This window comes from Callionymus lyra, chromosome 8 (assembly GCF_982586985.1).
Source record: "Callionymus lyra chromosome 8, fCalLyr1.hap1.1, whole genome shotgun sequence".
Taxonomy (NCBI): Eukaryota; Metazoa; Chordata; class Actinopteri; order Syngnathiformes; family Callionymidae; genus Callionymus; species Callionymus lyra.
Genome location: NC_141825.1, coordinates 3,817,419 through 3,835,047, shown reverse-complemented (window position 1 = coordinate 3,835,047; position 17,629 = coordinate 3,817,419). Strand labels below are relative to the sequence as shown.

Genomic DNA, 17,629 nt, shown 5'->3' with positions numbered 1-17,629 from the left:
TTCGATTCGGATTTTACGAATCCCTTTGTTATTATTGTTTATAGTAATAATAATAATAATAACAATAATAATAAAAACATAATTACAATAATATTTTCTATTTTTAATAGTGCCACATTAAAAAACGTGATGACGTTCAAGCAAAAATGAACATCAGAAACTTATTTACTGCATTACTCATAACAGTCAATTCGACACACTGAACACCCAATAAAGATAGAGAAAACATTTTTTTTAGAGTTAGAAAAACAAACCCCGTCTGATATTATAAATGCAAGAAAGTTGTTTTGGTCCATTACACTCAAGCAGGAGACAACAGTATGCCTGATCTTATCCAAGCACAAGCTCTGTAAATAATAGTCGACACATTTTAAAGTAAACAACTTTTAGCAACTCCAAGAAAACATTCTAATTCAACTCATGCATTAATTTTTAACGACAATTAACTAAAACGTATTTTTAGATTGTCAACTTTAAGTATATTAACAATAATAAATCAGTAACTCCTGAACCAAATAACCTAAATTACATACCAACCTATTTGAAGCTGAAAAGTATGTTTTACAAATGTTTTCACAAACAAATATTACATGTTAAAAATTACTCAGTCCACATTAATGTAGGTTTTGGCCAGTTTGGATTTTGAATAAGGTCTGGATCCACAGCGTCTGAGGTGAGCATGGGGGAGATAGGATGTGGTGAGGCCAGCGACAATCTTGCAGCTAAGAGTCCCATCCGAACACAAGCGTCAGTGTCTCGCTGCTGGATCATCCCAGCCATCATGGCTCCTGCAAGACTATGAACAGAGTATTGATCAACATCGACACCAGGAGCTAAAAAAGATCACGTCTTCACACACCTATCTCCTGCTCCTGATACATTCACAGTATCCTCGGTTGATACAGCAAGTGAAGGATAGTGGAGCGCACACAAATTCCTCTTCTGTAGATAGCACATCATCACTTAACATTCATAATTCTAATTCATTAGGTATTCTCTTACCATCTTATTCTTAGTCGGGGTCAGACGAACAGTTCCTGCCTCATACTCTCCACACACCAACACCCCATTAGGACCCATGGTCACCACCAGACAGTGAAGATGTTCCAGAAGTGGACGTGAGAGAGTCATAGCAATGTTCAGCACTTCTTCCCAGGAGTTTGGCAACACTAACAAGATAAAACCACACCCTTAATTTATAGTTTTCTTGGCTCGCTATCATCACTATGTTATTATTTGTCCACCTTCAGGTGTTTGTAAGCCCAGTGTTCTATTCATGGTGCAGAGCTCTGCCAAGTTGGGAGAGGAATATGAAAGAGACTTCCAGGCTTCTGATAGAAAAGGCTTACAAGCCTTCTCTGAGTCTGTTGGCTCATACCAAACTTAAAAACAAAAGTTGGAATTATTATTGAATTATATGGACATTTTAAACATTTACCACAACAATGAAATGATTTTATCACTTACTGTTAATACTTTTTCTTTTGGCAATGCTGCAAACATAGTTGATTGTAGAGGTAGGAATGTTGCCGTCCAGACATACAAAAGTGGCAGAGGAAAGCTGCTCCTCAAATTTAGACACCTGATGAAAATAACATATGGAGAAACCAATTGAAAAAATACATACTATCGCTGAAAAAACAAATTAAAATAATGAACACATAATAAGTGAACTCTTAGAGCCAGGATTTCATGAATAATGACTTGATATTGAACAAAAATTGCATTCCCTTTAATGCATCATTTACCTTTTACTATTAAGTTATCATAAAACATTCACAATGTTGGTTTAAGTAATTGTTAGTGCTGCAGCAACACAACACAGGCTTGTGTGTCCAAATTTTGTCTGAACATTTGACACAAACTTGTATCATTTATGTTTATATTCTCGGTACACCAACTGTACAATCCAAGGTCAAAAATTGGAAAAAACGTCTGTGAATGGATGTGAGTGTGTTAACAGTATGTGTGCCCTGTGATAAACTTGTGACCTGCTAAAGGTGTCCCTAATCTCTGACCCAAGTAGCACTCCCAATAAAATGAGCAGAAGATTATGAATGAGGAAAAGATAAAATACAAGAAATTAAATATATGAAAGGTAAATTATTTTAACTTTCTTTGTGGAAATGGTTCAAAGGTTATTGTAATGGGGAAATCGTAACAATTAATATTGTTAAACTGAATGTATTCAACTTACATAATCTTCTGTGATACTCTGGTGAATGTCCATGTCACCGAGTCCAAGACTCAATTCTCCACTCTCAGTGATGACTGCACAGTAGGTGGCTGTCCTGTGGTGATCCAACTTCACTACGCCACTTGTGTTCTGATGAATAAAGTACTTGGTAATTACTGTATTTAAGATGACAGATCAACAGTTACTATGTCCACCATGTGTTTGCAGTAGTTGAACACGGCTTCACTGTGCTCATCGGCTCCGGTAGCTGAAATGAGTAAAGGTCGTTGACCCAGGCGACTGAGAGTATCTGTGTGAAGAGCACCATGAAAACAGCATTTGTAAAATGAGATAACATTTATAAATAATAAAAATAAACAGTGATATCGACCAACCTGCGATGTTTCTTCCGACACCACCGAAAGATTGACACACAGTTCCAGGGTTCGTCTGCCTTAACTGACAGAAGAAGGAATAGAGTCGCTTAATGTCTGTTGTTCTGTAACAATTCAATATTGAATAAACTTACTTGAAGTGTTTTAGTTTTCTCTTTAGCAATAAAATCTACATTTATTCCTCCAATCACAACCTGAATAAAAAGGATCACATTTTAAAAATAGGCCAGTGTCATAAGATGAAACAATAACAAGGTTGTAATACTCACAATGTCTGACTTTGTTGGTTTTGGTTTATGATCAGTGGCTTTCCTCCTTTTCTTCTTTTCTGACAGCGCACATGCAATCTGACTGCCCACTTTAGCATTGTTATGAATCAGAGCAATATCTAAACCATGTTACGGAAAAACTTTTTCTGGAAAATGTGTCTTGTTCAAATTTCTGCAGATGAAACTCTACTAGTGAAAACAAAGGTAAATAAAGAGTTATTCCACCCCATCCTATTGTCAACCATCTTGAGACCCATTTCAAGTCTATCTCAGAGCAGAGAGATAGACATTCTCACACACTCTCTGACCTGTGCTTAATAAAGAGTGATTTCTGCCAGGTTTTCTGAAAGAAACTCACACCACAGTTAACTTTTATCCTGAAAATGTTTTCTAAAAAAATCTTTTTTTTGTTTTCTAAATAGACTGTTCTATTTGAGTGTATTGTATGACCTTACATTACATTAAATACACTTTAAATGGCAACTCATTTGAAAACTCAACCCTCCTGACTCACTCACATGTTTCAAATGTTGAAGTCTTCCTCTCCAAGATGGAGTAAGTCCCTCATTATGACATCATGTTTTGAAGTCATTACTTTTTAAAGTCCTTCCTTGCATGAAGTCTCGCAGAACGAGAGGTTACTAGAATGGAGCCCATTATGATGCAATAATGCTCCTCCGACAGCAGCAAATAGTGTGCTGTTTCTTTCTTCATACATATCCCTTGGAGGTTGAGACTTCCTGGATTCACGACGCTTTGCGACAAACATCGATGTTTGACCAATCACAGCAGAGTGGGTGTGGTTATGGTAAACAAGATTTTAGCTTGAGAAAAACCTGTTCAAAAATTTAAATTGGCTGGCCTAAGTAAATTTTCTAATGTAAATATTTAAATTAAAAGAGAGTTTTGTACAAACAGACACATACTGATGAGAAAAAATAGAGGTCCAAGATCAATCTAAGAGACAATTAAATCAACACATTAGTTGCCCTTCAAATATCATTTGGCTACTTTGAACATATAATGGGCAAATAATGGAAAATCTTACTCACAGAGCTATTCATGGTCAGGCTCCTCCTTACATTACTGATCTGATCCAGCCTTACACCCCAGCTCGGGCTCTGAGGTCTGTGGATCAGAATCTACTGATGGTTCCTCGCACACGGTTCAGGACCAGAGGAGAGAAATCCTTCCAGGCTGTTGCTCCCAATCTTTGGAACGATCTACCTCTCCCTCTGCGCTTGATAGAGTCTACTGACTCCTTCAAGAAACATCTTAAGACGTTTCTATTTGTTCAGGCTTTTCCTTGATTTTCTGGAACTCCTGTTGTGTTATCAGTTTTATCTTGCCCTTGAAAGTATATACTTTATTGCTTAAATATTAATTAATATTAATTAATTATTAATTAAATAACAAGCTCACATTCACTCTTATTTTTCTGTCAGACTAAACACTCATCTTCAAAGGATACTGGCCTGGAGGGACTTTCCTTTGGTCAGCTTGTTTACATTTTGAAGAATAAATGGAGTCACCTCTTTTCCTGTGATGCCCCTGATGCTAGAAAGTGATAGAGATACAAACGTTTACTAACAATATCTGCAGAAGAATGCAATATACTAGAATATGGGGCACCTAGCTTCTTTTACTGCTAGTTGTATAGCGCCATCTATAAGCTGCCCAGCTTCAGCATGCTCCTCAGGAATGGGTACAGCTAGCAAGACGCCGCTCTGGAGACCCAGCGAGAGAGCACTTGCTGCAGGGTAAGCAATATCACGTGTTCAAAATATAAACAAGCATATGATTTTTAGCTTCACAAGAATTTTGACGATAATGTTGACGAACCAATTAGATCTGCTGCCTCCTCAGGGTCGGTGACTTGGTACGGGGAGGTGCATCCACTCTGTCTTGAAAAGAAAGCTGGGAAGTTCTTTGAGGGGCCATAAGTGGCAACACAGACACCTTGAGTCTCCTGTGGGTTCATAGATGATTATTACCTTAAGACAAAATCATAATTATTGAAAAAAAAAAATGTGATGTTAGCTGGTGCCAAATGCTGAAGTACTTTTAAGATTCTTTCATTTATCAACAACATGGATTTTTTTTTCATGTTTGTTATTTACTTGAATTCTGACCAGAGAAATGTTATTTAAACCTGACTCCTTCAAGAAACATCATTTTAAATCGTTCAGGATTTTCCTTAAGTATTGTTTCGATTGTTTAAGCGCTTTTTGACCCTGGTCTGGAAAAGCTCTCTACAAATATAAATTACTTACTTACTCTTTATTATTGTCTTCAAACATCTCATTCCCATAAGATAAGTTAATATATGAGGTTAGGAAAAGACATCAAATATCCATTCCTAATATTTCAGTAAAACTATTTGAACAAAAAACAACAACTATAAAAGTACTAATAAAATAAAATACTAAAAAATCATTACTAGGAACAAATGCTTCAGCACAACCTTTCTAAATCCTGTAAATAATAAAACATTAATATTAATTATTAATAATTAGACATCATTAAGAGGACCTTATGAAGCTATGCCCTTCTATCAGTAAACAAATTTCAATCAATATTTGACAAAATGTTAAATAATTAATTCATAGTATGTGGAATAAATGAAAATATGCATGATTAAATAAATTCATGATCCGGAAAGCATCTTCTTACAAGGAACTCCAGGGTACGTGGGATGTCCAGGATAGACTTGACCCCTGCAGAGACCACAGCGATGGGGGTCCGACCCAGTTCAGTCAGGTCTGCGCTGATGTCTAGACCTTGAGACAGTTGAGTTAAAAGACATAGGATCTTCAACAGATGTTACTACATTGAATGATAGTTAGACAATCTTTCTCTGTCTGACGTGCTGGTTATCTTAAAGAAGGCAAAATCTGTTTAATCTAACATTATAATGTCACTGTTTGGCCAATATACTTTTTCTTAAGACATTTTGTGTAGAAATATCTTTTTAAATCGTACTATTCTCTCCATCTCTGTGCACACCGCCAATGCCTCCAGTGACGAACACGGAGATGCCGGCTCTGTGGGCTGCGATCATTGTAGCTGAGACTGTGGTCCCCCCTGTCAGGCCCTTAGGAAACACCAGTTAAACATGAGGATATGTGGAAAAAACCCACCATGTGTCTTAAAGGAAACTGTCTTACTCTGCTGAGAATGTACGGCAGATCACGGCGAGACACCTTGAGGGAGCTGCTGCATCCTGACAGATATTCCAGCTCCTCAGTGGACAGACCGACATGGACTTTTCCATTAATGACACCAACAGTGGCAGGGATCGCATGGTTGGCTCGAACTATCGCCTCCACCTCTTTTGCCGTGCTGAATTGAAACTCAATGTTAATATGACAGATCAAAAACAAAAACACCAGAGAAGCAGTTTAATTCTTCAGTTCATATTAGGAACCAGCTGCATTATGCAAGTGACACAAATGGAAATGCAACAGAAATAAATAAAATATTGGATTTGAGGAACTGTGAAACATAGACAAAAAATATAGAGAAAATTAGAAACATTAAAACATATTTTATGAAATGTGAAGAGGATTCAATGAATTTAAAAGATTAAGGTAGTTTGATACAATTTCAATAATTCATTGATCCCAAAGAAAGTTAAAATAACCATAAATGAGGATTTTTTTTTATTTTGGATTGAATGAATTCAATTTTATATTAATTTAAAAAAAAGAAACTCCAGCACATCCAGTTACTTCATGCAAATGAAGTGAAACCGCTTAAAAAAATGTAAAACACACATAGTAACCCAGAGAAGTAAAGTGCTAAACTTGCACATGTTTCACTCAAAAATAATTCATTTTATTTACAAGGCACCTTTTAAGACTCACAAGGACACCAGTACCTGTGTACCTGAGATTGTGAGGGTAGGGCATCCCATGGGTGATGATGGTGCTCTCCAGAGCCACCACTGGTGCATTCTCTGCCAGAGCCTGAGAAACTGATGAGTGAACCTTGAAGATTCCTTCTAAGAAGATGATACATTTGAAAGTTCAGATCAAAGTAAAGAGTTTCTGTTATAAATAGGATTGAATCATTACCATTGTGAAATGTAGAAATTCCTCTTTTCAGAACAACAGTGGAGACTCTGTTTAGCATCCTGTTTCTATGACAATAGAAAACATTTTTAACATCAATAATCTTGTCAATTTTCCTGTCACATCTCTTCATTTTAATTACAATTTGCTCATCTACATAACTGTATTAAACAAGAACCTCAGAACGAATCTTCCAAGATTTTTCTGACTTAACACACAATTGAACAACGAGAAAAAAGGTCTACACTACTCGTTCTTGAAAATGATAGTTAATTTAATTCGATAGATATGATCAGTTAAATTAATTTTGATTTTAGAACCTTACCTTCCTAAAGAGAGAACATTACCGTACTGATGATTTAACAAAAAGGCTTCTTGGTTACTTCCCACTATTCACTTACTGCTCCAAGTCATGAATGGATTTGCATTCCTTTCTCAAATTGGGGTGATTTCCCACAACCCTCCCTCTGATAGTTTTGGCTGTTTTCCTATGTTCCTTATTGTCCTGTTTTCCCTCATGTCTCCTCCCCTATTTTATTATTTGCATGTCTTTTACAATCATGCTGATTCAATCAGACGTCTTCACATTGGTTTCTTCACTGGAAAAACATTTACATTCAAACATTGACTTTTTGGTTTTCTTTTCTTAATCACTTCACATGAACAAACTTGCACACACAAAAACCTCATCAAGCCAACTACCAGTTTTCTTTTATATTTAAGCCAACAGTATTTACTTACAATTTTCATTTATATATATTTACTTATAGATGACGACTACATTTAGATTTCACAATACTCTGCTTCCGTTACATTCTAAAATGCAACACGTGCACATGCTATTTTAAATGACTGATTGTAACATCAATATCATATCATAACAAAACTCTATTAACTTTTCAATGTATTAAATTCATAAAATATACACAATACCAGCCACTATATGAAATGCACATTTTATTATATATTTCTATATATGTATTTAAAAGAAAATGTTAACATAAAAACTGTCACATGTCATGAAGGACTCTCGTCTGTTTAAAAAAAATGGAATATGTTGCGCTTACCTTTGTCAGTTCGACAAAAAAGCTCCAAACTTTGTCCTGAAAAGTTGAACTTTGACCTGCTCGCTGTTGACACAACCAGCATGCATCAACGAGAGGAGAGGCTGTAGGGAAAACATCTATAGACAACACAGAAATGTATATTTACATTAATAATGTTTTTAGTAAGAAAGTATGAAAATAAAAATTAAAAAGATTGTGATTGTGAATGTTCATACAATTATTTAAGTGTTTTATGTTTCTTGCACATTCACATAAACACTGTTACACATACATTTTTATTGTTTGAAAATGAAATATAACCGATTGTTTTAATTAAATTATATGTCATTATGCTACTGTAATTTCTAATGCCTTTTTCAAGATAAATAAATACATTTTTAAAGTTGATTGGGACGTTAGATTCAATAAATATTGTAGACTGTAATGTCTTTGACCTCCACTAGAGAGCAGCAGCATCTATTCTGTTAAATTAACTGTAGCCCAAAACAACGTAGGAGCTAATTTTGTCACGTGGTATCACTGGCTGTCCATCCAGAATTAAAGTGACCTCTTACAAGATCATCTATATATACAGCAGGGTCTACAATGATCTCAGCACCTTCACATATTCTCCAGGGTCTTTCCAGAGATGATATGCTTTGTGACACTAATGTGTGAATAGACTAAGATAATCCCTTTGTCTCTGTGTTTAGTCTGTGAGTGGACTCTGAGGTCACTGATAGACATGTGACAGACAGACAGACTGATGAGTGCTACCAAAACATGGAGCTTGCAGAGACAACCTCTTTCGGGTGATGTGTGTTTTAATGCTACTTAAAAACATTGCTGTCATAAATAAAAACACGGACACACAAAACGAGTACTACCATTATTACATTTCCCATGACTTTCATTCCTGCTGCTGATACTACTTCTTCTCCAGGTACTACTACTATTCTACTGCTACTGCTAATACTTCTTCTGCGATAACTACTACTACTTCAACTTGTACTATTGCTACTTCTACTGATACCTCTACTAGTTCTACTGCTACTACTACTACTAATACCTCTACTGGTAGACCTACTACTAATTCTTCTGCTACTACTTCTACTGCAAATACTACTACTTGTAAGTAAAGTAAGTAATGGTTATTTCTAAAGAGCCTTTCTAGACTAAGGTCACAAAGCGCTTTAACAATCAAAAAACAACATAGAGCTAAAATACACAATTTAAAAGGCAGAGACACATAAGACAAACTTTACAGGAGTCCCAGAAAATCAGGGAAAAGCCTGCACAAATAAGAATGTCTTAAGATGTTTCTTGAAGGAGTCAGTAGATGATCTGACTATGAATGGCTCAGAAAGTAAGAACCAGAATTTTAAAATTGATCCTGAAAGAAACTGGCAGACAGTGAAGAGTTTTAAGGATTAGAGAAATGTGAGTTCTTCTACTAGAGCCGGTCAGAATTCTCGCTGCATAGTTTTGTATTAACTGCAGGCGAGACAGATAGTTCTTGTTTAGGCAATAAACTGTTACAAAAGTCTAAAAGAGAAGTCACAGACACATTATTATGATTATAAACTCCAGATTTAGTTGTGACATAATTTTCCTAAATTAAGAGATTTTTTTCAGTTAAAAGAAACAGTTTCTGGTCAGTTTTCTGCAGTGTTGCACGAGACATGTCTTTGTCAAATGAAACACCTAGGTTTCTCAGGCTCAGTTTGACAGACTTGCCTAAGTCATCCAAGTACAAGGACTCAACCCTGGAACCTTATCATCAGGCGCAATAACCAGAGTTTCAGTTTTGAAATAGTTTTTTGTACTGGTACTACTGCTACAACTACATCTACTACTCCTACAATTACAACTATAACTACTACTTATTCTAGTACTCCTACTACTGCTTCTAAAACTACTACTACTACTTTTTTGCTTCTACCGCCAATACTTCTACTGCTTATTCCACTATTACTACTACTTCTCCTGCTACTAGCTCTAACTAACAAACACACATCGTTCATACCATTACCAGTACAGCTACAGTTGACTGCTATTTCACCATTACTGTCTCTGCTACTGTTGCTAGTATCTCATTTTTCCCCTATAAAGATTGTAATGATTTAGCGATTTAGATTTTCACTTATGATCATTTCAGTGTAGGTGTAGTAGATGTTGGAAGCATAAAGTAAATAGTGTATTACCAAAGTAGCAGATCTGTCCAAATAAAGTACTTCACATTGTATGTCACATTACACTCAGCACCACGAACATGTGCGGGCTGTAAAAATATCTAAATTTCAATCTTCTTTCCAGAAGCTCAGCAGAGTGTCGCATGACTCAAAGTTCCAGCACACGCTCGTCGAGATCACCTGACCAATGTGGACATGTCCACTCAGCTGTCCAGGAGGTGAAGGGCAAGTGAGGTGGGGTGCCCTTGAGCAAAACAATCACATGAATAAATGTGTCACAGGTTGAGGACAAATCAAAACGCTGAGCTGGACTGGAGCTGCATGGACTATAGTCATCACTGACAGACTGATTTTTCTGGAGCCAAATATCACCTCTCTGACCTTCTGAGGGTAAGTTCAAGATTAAAACCATAACCTTTAAGAGTGCAACACCTTTAATTTCACAAGAAGTATGAGTGCGGGTCAAGTGAGGTTTGGATTTAATGAAGGAAAGAGTGAAGGCTGCATATCAACACGCCTCGCACTCAAATACCACGTCTGCTATTTGCACCTTTTGTGTCTTGGATCCTCTGAAGGTGAAGATGTAACATGAGTCTTCAGACTGTGCCGCTAAAAGCACAACTCTGTCATTGTTGAGGAAGAAAAAAAGGCTGTGATAATTGAAGAAGGCTCGTTCAATGATCTACCGACCTCACAAGTGAAAGGTCAAGACCGGGATTCCCAAAATGAGCTGCTAAGGGTTGTTTACCTTGACCTTAGCACCTCGTCTGACAAAGCGTTATGCTCAGTCAGATTTATTACAGACATTCATTACTGTTTGACTAACGGAGTGAAAGAGCTTTGAACATGCTTTAGGTCGCAGGATCAAAGACCCTTCTTTAATCTCAATATTTAGCTGCTACAGCCATATTTTATATTTCAAATGAGGTCAGAGGTTAATATTTACATATGCTTCAAAAAGTTTCTGTTTCCAAGTATCTCACAAAGTTGCTTTGCTTCTGATCGTTTTAACATAACTATTTTAATAAGAGAAAAATCAAGAGAAAAAGAAGGTACATAATTGTATTTTCTTATGTTTTTCAATATTGACTGTTATTTTACAAATAATAACATATATTAATGAAAAATTAAAATGATATGTATGCTAAAAAATGCTATGACTTCAGAATGAAAACGGAGAAAATAAAAGCTTGAATAAAGAGGATATACTATTGCCCCAGGGTTCACATTTAAGAAAGCACTACATAAGATAATATGCTTTATTTTTAAGATAAATCTATTTTAAGTGTTTTTCATTTGTGCCTCAGCAAATGAAAACAAATCTAAAATGAGCTTTCTTAAAAATTCTATACATTGAATTACTTGGCTATTTTGAAAATCTTCTGATTTTTAGAAAGGAATAGATGTTGATCAACTTTCATTTGAAACTTATCAGAGACAATGATTAAAATAAATATATACATTAAACTGTTTTCTGTTTGCCAAGTTTTTATATATTTTAGATGAGAAAGGTTTTTTAGCTATAGATGCCACATTTATTGTTATTGAAGATGAATCAGACAGACTGAATATTGCAGTGACATTTTGTGTTGCAAAAACAGTAAAAGGAGTGGGTGGATGCAGCACCTTGATGCTTTCTTCTATTAACAAAGATAACTTGAAACCTGAGCAAAGGCTTAAAGTGCAAGTTTAGAATATAAGTCAAATAAATGTATATTAGGTGGCTCAGAAATGACCTGCCTAACTCTGAGCACTATGTAGTCATCATTAAACATTAGTTTATTCCTTACACTCTGCTAATTTCTACTTGCTCAAACCTTCTTATTGGATTATCGTCTAACAATTCACACTCCTTCTTGGCCTTTACTGAGTTAATGTGTTATCGTTTTGGCTGCTGAACAACTTCTGTTTCTGGCTTTATCACGTCAGCAGCAGCTGCTGGACACAGAGTGTGTGTCCTAATATAGATAGACAGACAGGGAGGCCATAACAATTGGGAGGATTTGTCAACCAGGGATTAAGCATTTTATTTTAACACCTTGTAAGGAAAATAAATCCAAAAATAAATGTGATGAATTAACATTGTGCTTAAGTTAAATTGATACTGTTGACACTAGACACTCTGTTTGTTATTAAAATTAAACATGTATTACCTTTATAGGATAAATTAAATATTCTGGTCTTTTATTTGTGTTTCAAAGTATTCAGTTGCAGAATACTTACGTAGAACAGTAAATATAAATAAAGATAATCACAATAAATACGACTTTACATCATTGTAATAAGAATTATTAGAATGAATGCTTAAGAAAATATTCTTTTTTTACTCTATTAGAAAATCAAGTGCAGACATGTCTGAAGGGTGAGTATGCCAAAAGAAGTATAGTAAAGTAGATAATGTACTAAACAATCAATTTTTTTTCTCTTTCAACCACAGACCGGTGAGTAAAATGACCCTTTTCTCACCATCTCACATATTTATGTTGACTCGCTGAATCCTGCTTATGTGTTTTTCAAACTCCAGAGGAAAGTCAAATATTCAGCCACACGGCGACTGTTCTTAAAAGTAAGTCTAATATTTCCATGTTTAATGTGAAATACTTAATGTTACTCGTTAATATTTTAACTTGTATTTGTCTTGAAGTCCAAACTTCTGAAGAAGGCAGAATCCATGCTGGTGGCAGAAATTAATGAGAAGGAAAGAGAGAAACAAAGAGCTCTGAGCGAGAGTTTTCCTTCCATCAAGCCCAATCTGTCCATTCAGGAACTCCAGGTGAAGTACCTGCATATGCACCCTCGCCTCCATTGATCTACTTACCTTCATCTGGAAACACCAAAAGATAACTTGTTGTATCCTCTTATTAAGAGGGTTTCTATTTTATCTCTGACTGCAGTTATTTTCTGCAGGAGCTTTGCAAGGAGCTGCATCGTAAGATCGGCGATGTAGACGAGGCACGCTATGACATGGAGGTGAAGGTGGATAGGAACCAAAAAGAGGTGCATCGTCATTATGGACCAGAGTGAGTGTTGGTGGTTGACCAGAATGTTCTGCCACAGATCCAGTCACTGCACCAGAGAATCACTGATCTGAAGGGGGTGAAGCGGCCGGACCTCAAGAGGGTCAAGAAGACGGCGACAGACAATCTGGGCTCCTACACAGAATCCTCAAAGGCGGACTTTAAAGCCAACCTGAAGACGGTGAAGAAAGATGAAGAAAAGGTATGTTTTGGTCAACAACAAAAAAGGTTAGACACTTGATGAAGTGCTTGATGATTGATCTTGATCCAATAGAAAGAGGAGGTGACAGACTGGAGAAAGAATGTGGAGGCCATGTCCGGCATGGAGGGCAGGAAGAAGCTGTTTAATGCCGGACAATAATGTGTACTGTGAAGTTATAAAATAAATCAATCTACGTGGCAACTGTTACCAAATGTTATTTTTATAATGTTTAATTTAAATAATGTTGAAGTGTAGTTGCTACTAACTTACCTACTATTAGCTATTGTTTAAGCCAAGCAGCAGGTCTAATTTGACTATATAATTACCACCCAAAAACACACAAAAAGTGCAATTTGCCCAAATTGTAAAGTTGAAAAACGTATTCATCTTGGCAATATTCTCACATCTTTAAATTGAACTTTCATTTCATAATTTTTATTAACAACTTAAACCAACTCTATAAAATGATGATATGTAGATGTTAGTCATATCTTAAAAACAGAGTTAAATACTATACAGAATTATATATGTGGTAGTCACGTTTTTAGTTGTAGTACCTTTATTTGACTGGTGATTGTGCTGTCTGACAAATTGTTGTTTTACAATTACCTCCATCATCACGATTAAAAAGACAAGATCGTTTTATCACTTTTATTTGGTTACTATAAACTTATATTTATCATTAAAGTGTGATACTGTTTTGCAACAATGAATATTAAAAGTGAGTAAATAAACAATAACTCTGAAGTAAAACACACAAGTGGAGCTGCTGATTCTCTGGGAAAGGAGGCTGTCAGAACAGAAGAGGCTATTTTGGTTGACCATTCACAGACGTCAAAAGGAGCCATGAAATGGGCCTTGAGATTTGTACTTGTCATTTAAAGACAGCCACTGTTCATCTCTGCTCACCTCTGCTCTCCGGTTTTCTCAGGGGAATTAATAAAGGTAAGTTTTTCAAAGAATAAGGATCCTGATCACATTTCCTCCTTTTTGATTTTCTTCGTGGACAAATTAAGATGATGCGTTGAGTTGTCTGGTTAAATTAAAAAGTGTCATGATTGGTAGTTGTAAGAGCAACTATTGATTTTATTGACAATATATTTGCCATGAGGTCTGTAGGTAATTTTATTTTCAGGTATTTACACTCATTAGATCACAACTCAAATAAGTTCTAACTCTCAAACTGTCTTGTGTAAATGAATGCTGATGCTATTTCTTTACAGACAAACGCTTCCAACCATGTCTGAGGCGTAAGTCATCCTTTTCTTGTTTCACTTGTGTCATGTTGGTACAATTTACATTAAATATGGAATTTTCCCCATTTATTTCCTCCACATGTTCACTAATGGACATCACAGGCCAGTAAGTGACCACTTTTATATGAAATTAATTAATTATGAGGAAATAAGAAATTAACTAACTAACTAACTTCATTTCCAGAGAAAATCGAAAATTACTGCGTCCCGCAGACTAGCATTGAAGGTATTTCTTTAATCCTTAATTCTCATTTTGACTGTTCATGAGCACATATTTTGTATTCAGACCAAATTGCTGAAAATGGCAACTGGGATGTTGGAGAAGGAAAGAGAGGACAAGAAGCATGAGAGGGAGACAACATTGAGTGAAAGACTTCCTCCACTTCAGCTGTCCAGCCTGTCCTTACAGGACCTCCAGGTATGTGCTGCTCGACAAATTGTCATGCACCTAATCAACAACGTGTTGTCAACATTTGATACACCAGAATTCGTTTGGCGCTGCAAGGTATAATATATATATATATATATATATATATATATATATATATATATATATAAAGCAATGATTTCCGAATTCAAAGAGTGTGTTTTGTACTACTATATCCTACATTTTTACCTCGATTTAAGTGTCAAAAGTAAAGTTATATTTCTCAATAATGTTGCATAGTTAGTTTAACACTGAACATTTTCAATTTAGAGATTTTAAAAATGTTAATCATTTGTTGGTCAACAATCAATGAAAGTCTCACATTGGTTTCTGGTTAACTTTCTTTCCCATCTCTGTTCTTTATAGTTATTGACAAATACATAAATAAATAACTTCTATTCAAATGTATCTTGAATTATCTCTGAAAATATAAAAAGTCTCTCAACAGAGATTTTTAAAAGATAGATTACAATTACTGGTTAGGATCGGTGTTGGCCAAATTACTTTAAATCAGTAAATGAGTTACAGATATTGGTTTCTTCTTTCAAAAGTAACAAAGTTACTTTAAGAAACTCGCCACGTGTTAATGGTTACTTGGGAATTTTTTGTAAGAAAGGGAGAAAAGCAAATTTGCCAAGTTCACAGGTCAGTGTAATTTACTGTGAGTATCAACTCAGAAAAATAAAAAACATGTAATAAACAAACACAAATAACAATAAAATCTTAATCAAGAATGGAGTATTGCATAATACAATGGAACAGTGCATTATAGAAGAATTACAAGTTGTAGAAAACATATCAGGGGCACGGGCCAGTTAGAAGTAAAGTGATGCCAAATAAAACTAAAGTAAAATGCTCTATACAAGAGTGTATATCTACAAATTATAAAGAACAACAATAATGATGACAATAATTTAAAACACTTCAGTGTTTACCGACATGTCTGACGCTTGTCTCGAAGTGATGTGGCGCGTTACGTTTTTTGACGGAGTAATGAGTTACACGACTCGTTACCACAACGTTATTTTAATGTATTTATTAATAAGATGTTACTCCCAACACAAACTAAAGATGACTAGACAATAATCTTGACCTTTATGACTATCACTTGGTGGAACTTCCAACTACATGGCTCTTTAGTTTCCATAATTTTAAATATTCTTTAAAACCAACAAAGCAAGTTCTTAATCAAAGGAAGGCAAACTATCATGTCCAGTCTTTCATTTTCATGTTTTACTCTGTAGGTTCTATGCAAAGAACTCCATCACAAAATTGACGTAACAGATGAGGAACGTTACGACATTGAGGTTAAAGTGCTGAAAAATGACATAGAGGTCAGTGATGTACCTGAGTTAAACACACATATCAGTAACCTTTAATTTATGATGATGTTGTCACCATTTCCTGCAGATTGAAAATCTAAATTCTAAAGTGTTTGAGCTGAAGGGTAAGATGAAGCGTCCAGCCCTCAAGCGCGTGAAGATCTCAGCCGATGCCATGCTTGGAGCTCTGCTCGGAGCAAAGGTCAAGGAGTCTGTGGACTTCAAGGCCAACCTGAAGACAGTCAAGAAAGAAGACGAGAAGGTGAGACTTCCAAAAAAACAATGACTCTCAATTTAATAGGATTAATATTAAGATTTGTAGATAAAGTAAAATATAGCAAACACATTAAACCAATATATATTAAAAAAATCAGCGACATAAAATAAACTTATCTTCACTTAAGAATCGGTCAAAAGTAAAACCATTGGTAACTTAAACTTTTTTTTTTTACTGTATATATAATCTTTACATTTACACAATTAAAAACATTCAATTGACAATGTGAGATGAATGGGTGGAACTATCTTCTGTTTATGGTGGCAATTATTCATGAAAATGATCTAATTATTTGTAGATTTAACAAAAAAAATTGCCGACTTTAGAAACATAATTTAAACCTTAACTTTTTTTTCTTTTCCTACCAACAGAAGGAAGAAGTGACCGACTGGCGTAAAAACGTGGAGGCCATGTCTGGGATGGAAGGCAGGAAAAAGATATTCGATGCTGGACAGTAGAGCCTGTACACAATGATGGATTTGAGGAAATCATTTGGTCAATATTACCTTTAAACTCTGTAAATATAATATACTAAGTCTACTCACCTAAATGTGACAAAAAGACAAAGCAACATGCTGATCCTTGCCTGTGTTGATCTTAATGTGACGATATTAAACATGGAAATGATGAATGAATATTTTACGATGTGCATTTTCTACCACATATGAATGTCTTTATTAGACATTCATGTTGTTGACAGTAGCAGCTGAAAACCAAGCAGTAAAGTCATCCGTGTAAATCAGTAGACTAAACATTCCCCATAGCATGTCCAAAAATAAAAGGTCAGAGTTTCAAGGCTGCAATAAAAAGCTTAATAAAGACAAGCACAAGTGACAGAACACGCAGTTCTGTATGTTTGTACTGTGATAACAAGACAGTTGACAATTAATAGCAATATTGTTTTGAATCACAAATTTAAGTAATAAGCAGTCAATGACCTTCAATATAAAATATAGTTTATATTAATATGAACTGTA

The 17,629-nt window shown here is 35.4% G+C and overlaps 3 protein-coding genes across 4 annotated transcripts; 2 read left to right on the top strand and 1 right to left on the bottom strand.

Annotated features, from left to right (window-relative positions):
* Window positions 1–90: 90 nt before the first annotated feature.
* LOC148073364 (uncharacterized) lies at window positions 91–8,003 on the bottom strand. Of its 2 annotated transcripts, XM_087797286.1 has the most exons (19): window positions 7,981–8,003; window positions 6,917–6,981; window positions 6,729–6,843; window positions 6,008–6,182; window positions 5,823–5,934; window positions 5,514–5,620; window positions 4,683–4,809; window positions 4,473–4,593; window positions 4,312–4,397; window positions 2,841–2,959; window positions 2,706–2,765; window positions 2,572–2,635; window positions 2,392–2,486; window positions 2,198–2,326; window positions 1,468–1,582; window positions 1,245–1,382; window positions 1,003–1,169; window positions 860–942; window positions 91–796 (listed from the first exon to the last, which is right to left on the bottom strand). In XM_087797286.1, the coding sequence occupies exons 2-19, from the start codon at window positions 6,972–6,974 to the stop codon at window positions 601–603; spliced, it is 2,067 nt and encodes a 688-aa protein (XP_087653412.1). In that variant the 5' UTR covers window positions 6,975–6,981; window positions 7,981–8,003; the 3' UTR covers window positions 91–600. The 2 variants fall into 2 exon arrangements, with proteins under 2 accessions (XP_087653412.1, XP_087653413.1); XM_087797287.1 differs by lacking the exon at window positions 7,981–8,003 and having other exon boundaries at window positions 6,729–6,840; window positions 6,917–6,977.
* Window positions 8,004–10,438: 2,435 nt separating this feature from the next.
* Window positions 10,439–13,645, top strand: LOC148073363 (troponin I, fast skeletal muscle-like). The gene is made up of 7 exons (XM_087798242.1): window positions 10,439–10,541; window positions 12,487–12,517; window positions 12,676–12,717; window positions 12,796–12,924; window positions 13,059–13,148; window positions 13,209–13,370; window positions 13,443–13,645. The coding sequence occupies exons 4-7, from the start codon at window positions 12,823–12,825 to the stop codon at window positions 13,527–13,529; spliced, it is 441 nt and encodes a 146-aa protein (XP_087654368.1). The 5' UTR covers window positions 10,439–10,541; window positions 12,487–12,517; window positions 12,676–12,717; window positions 12,796–12,822; the 3' UTR covers window positions 13,530–13,645.
* A 1,267-nt stretch (window positions 13,646–14,912) lies between these two features.
* Window positions 14,913–17,110, top strand: LOC148073362 (troponin I, slow skeletal muscle-like). The gene is made up of 4 exons (XM_087798241.1): window positions 14,913–15,044; window positions 16,298–16,387; window positions 16,464–16,637; window positions 17,024–17,110. Exons 1-4 carry the CDS (start codon window positions 14,928–14,930, stop codon window positions 17,108–17,110), a joined length of 468 nt encoding a protein of 155 aa, XP_087654367.1. The 5' UTR covers window positions 14,913–14,927.
* The last annotated feature ends 519 nt before the right edge of the window (window positions 17,111–17,629 follow it).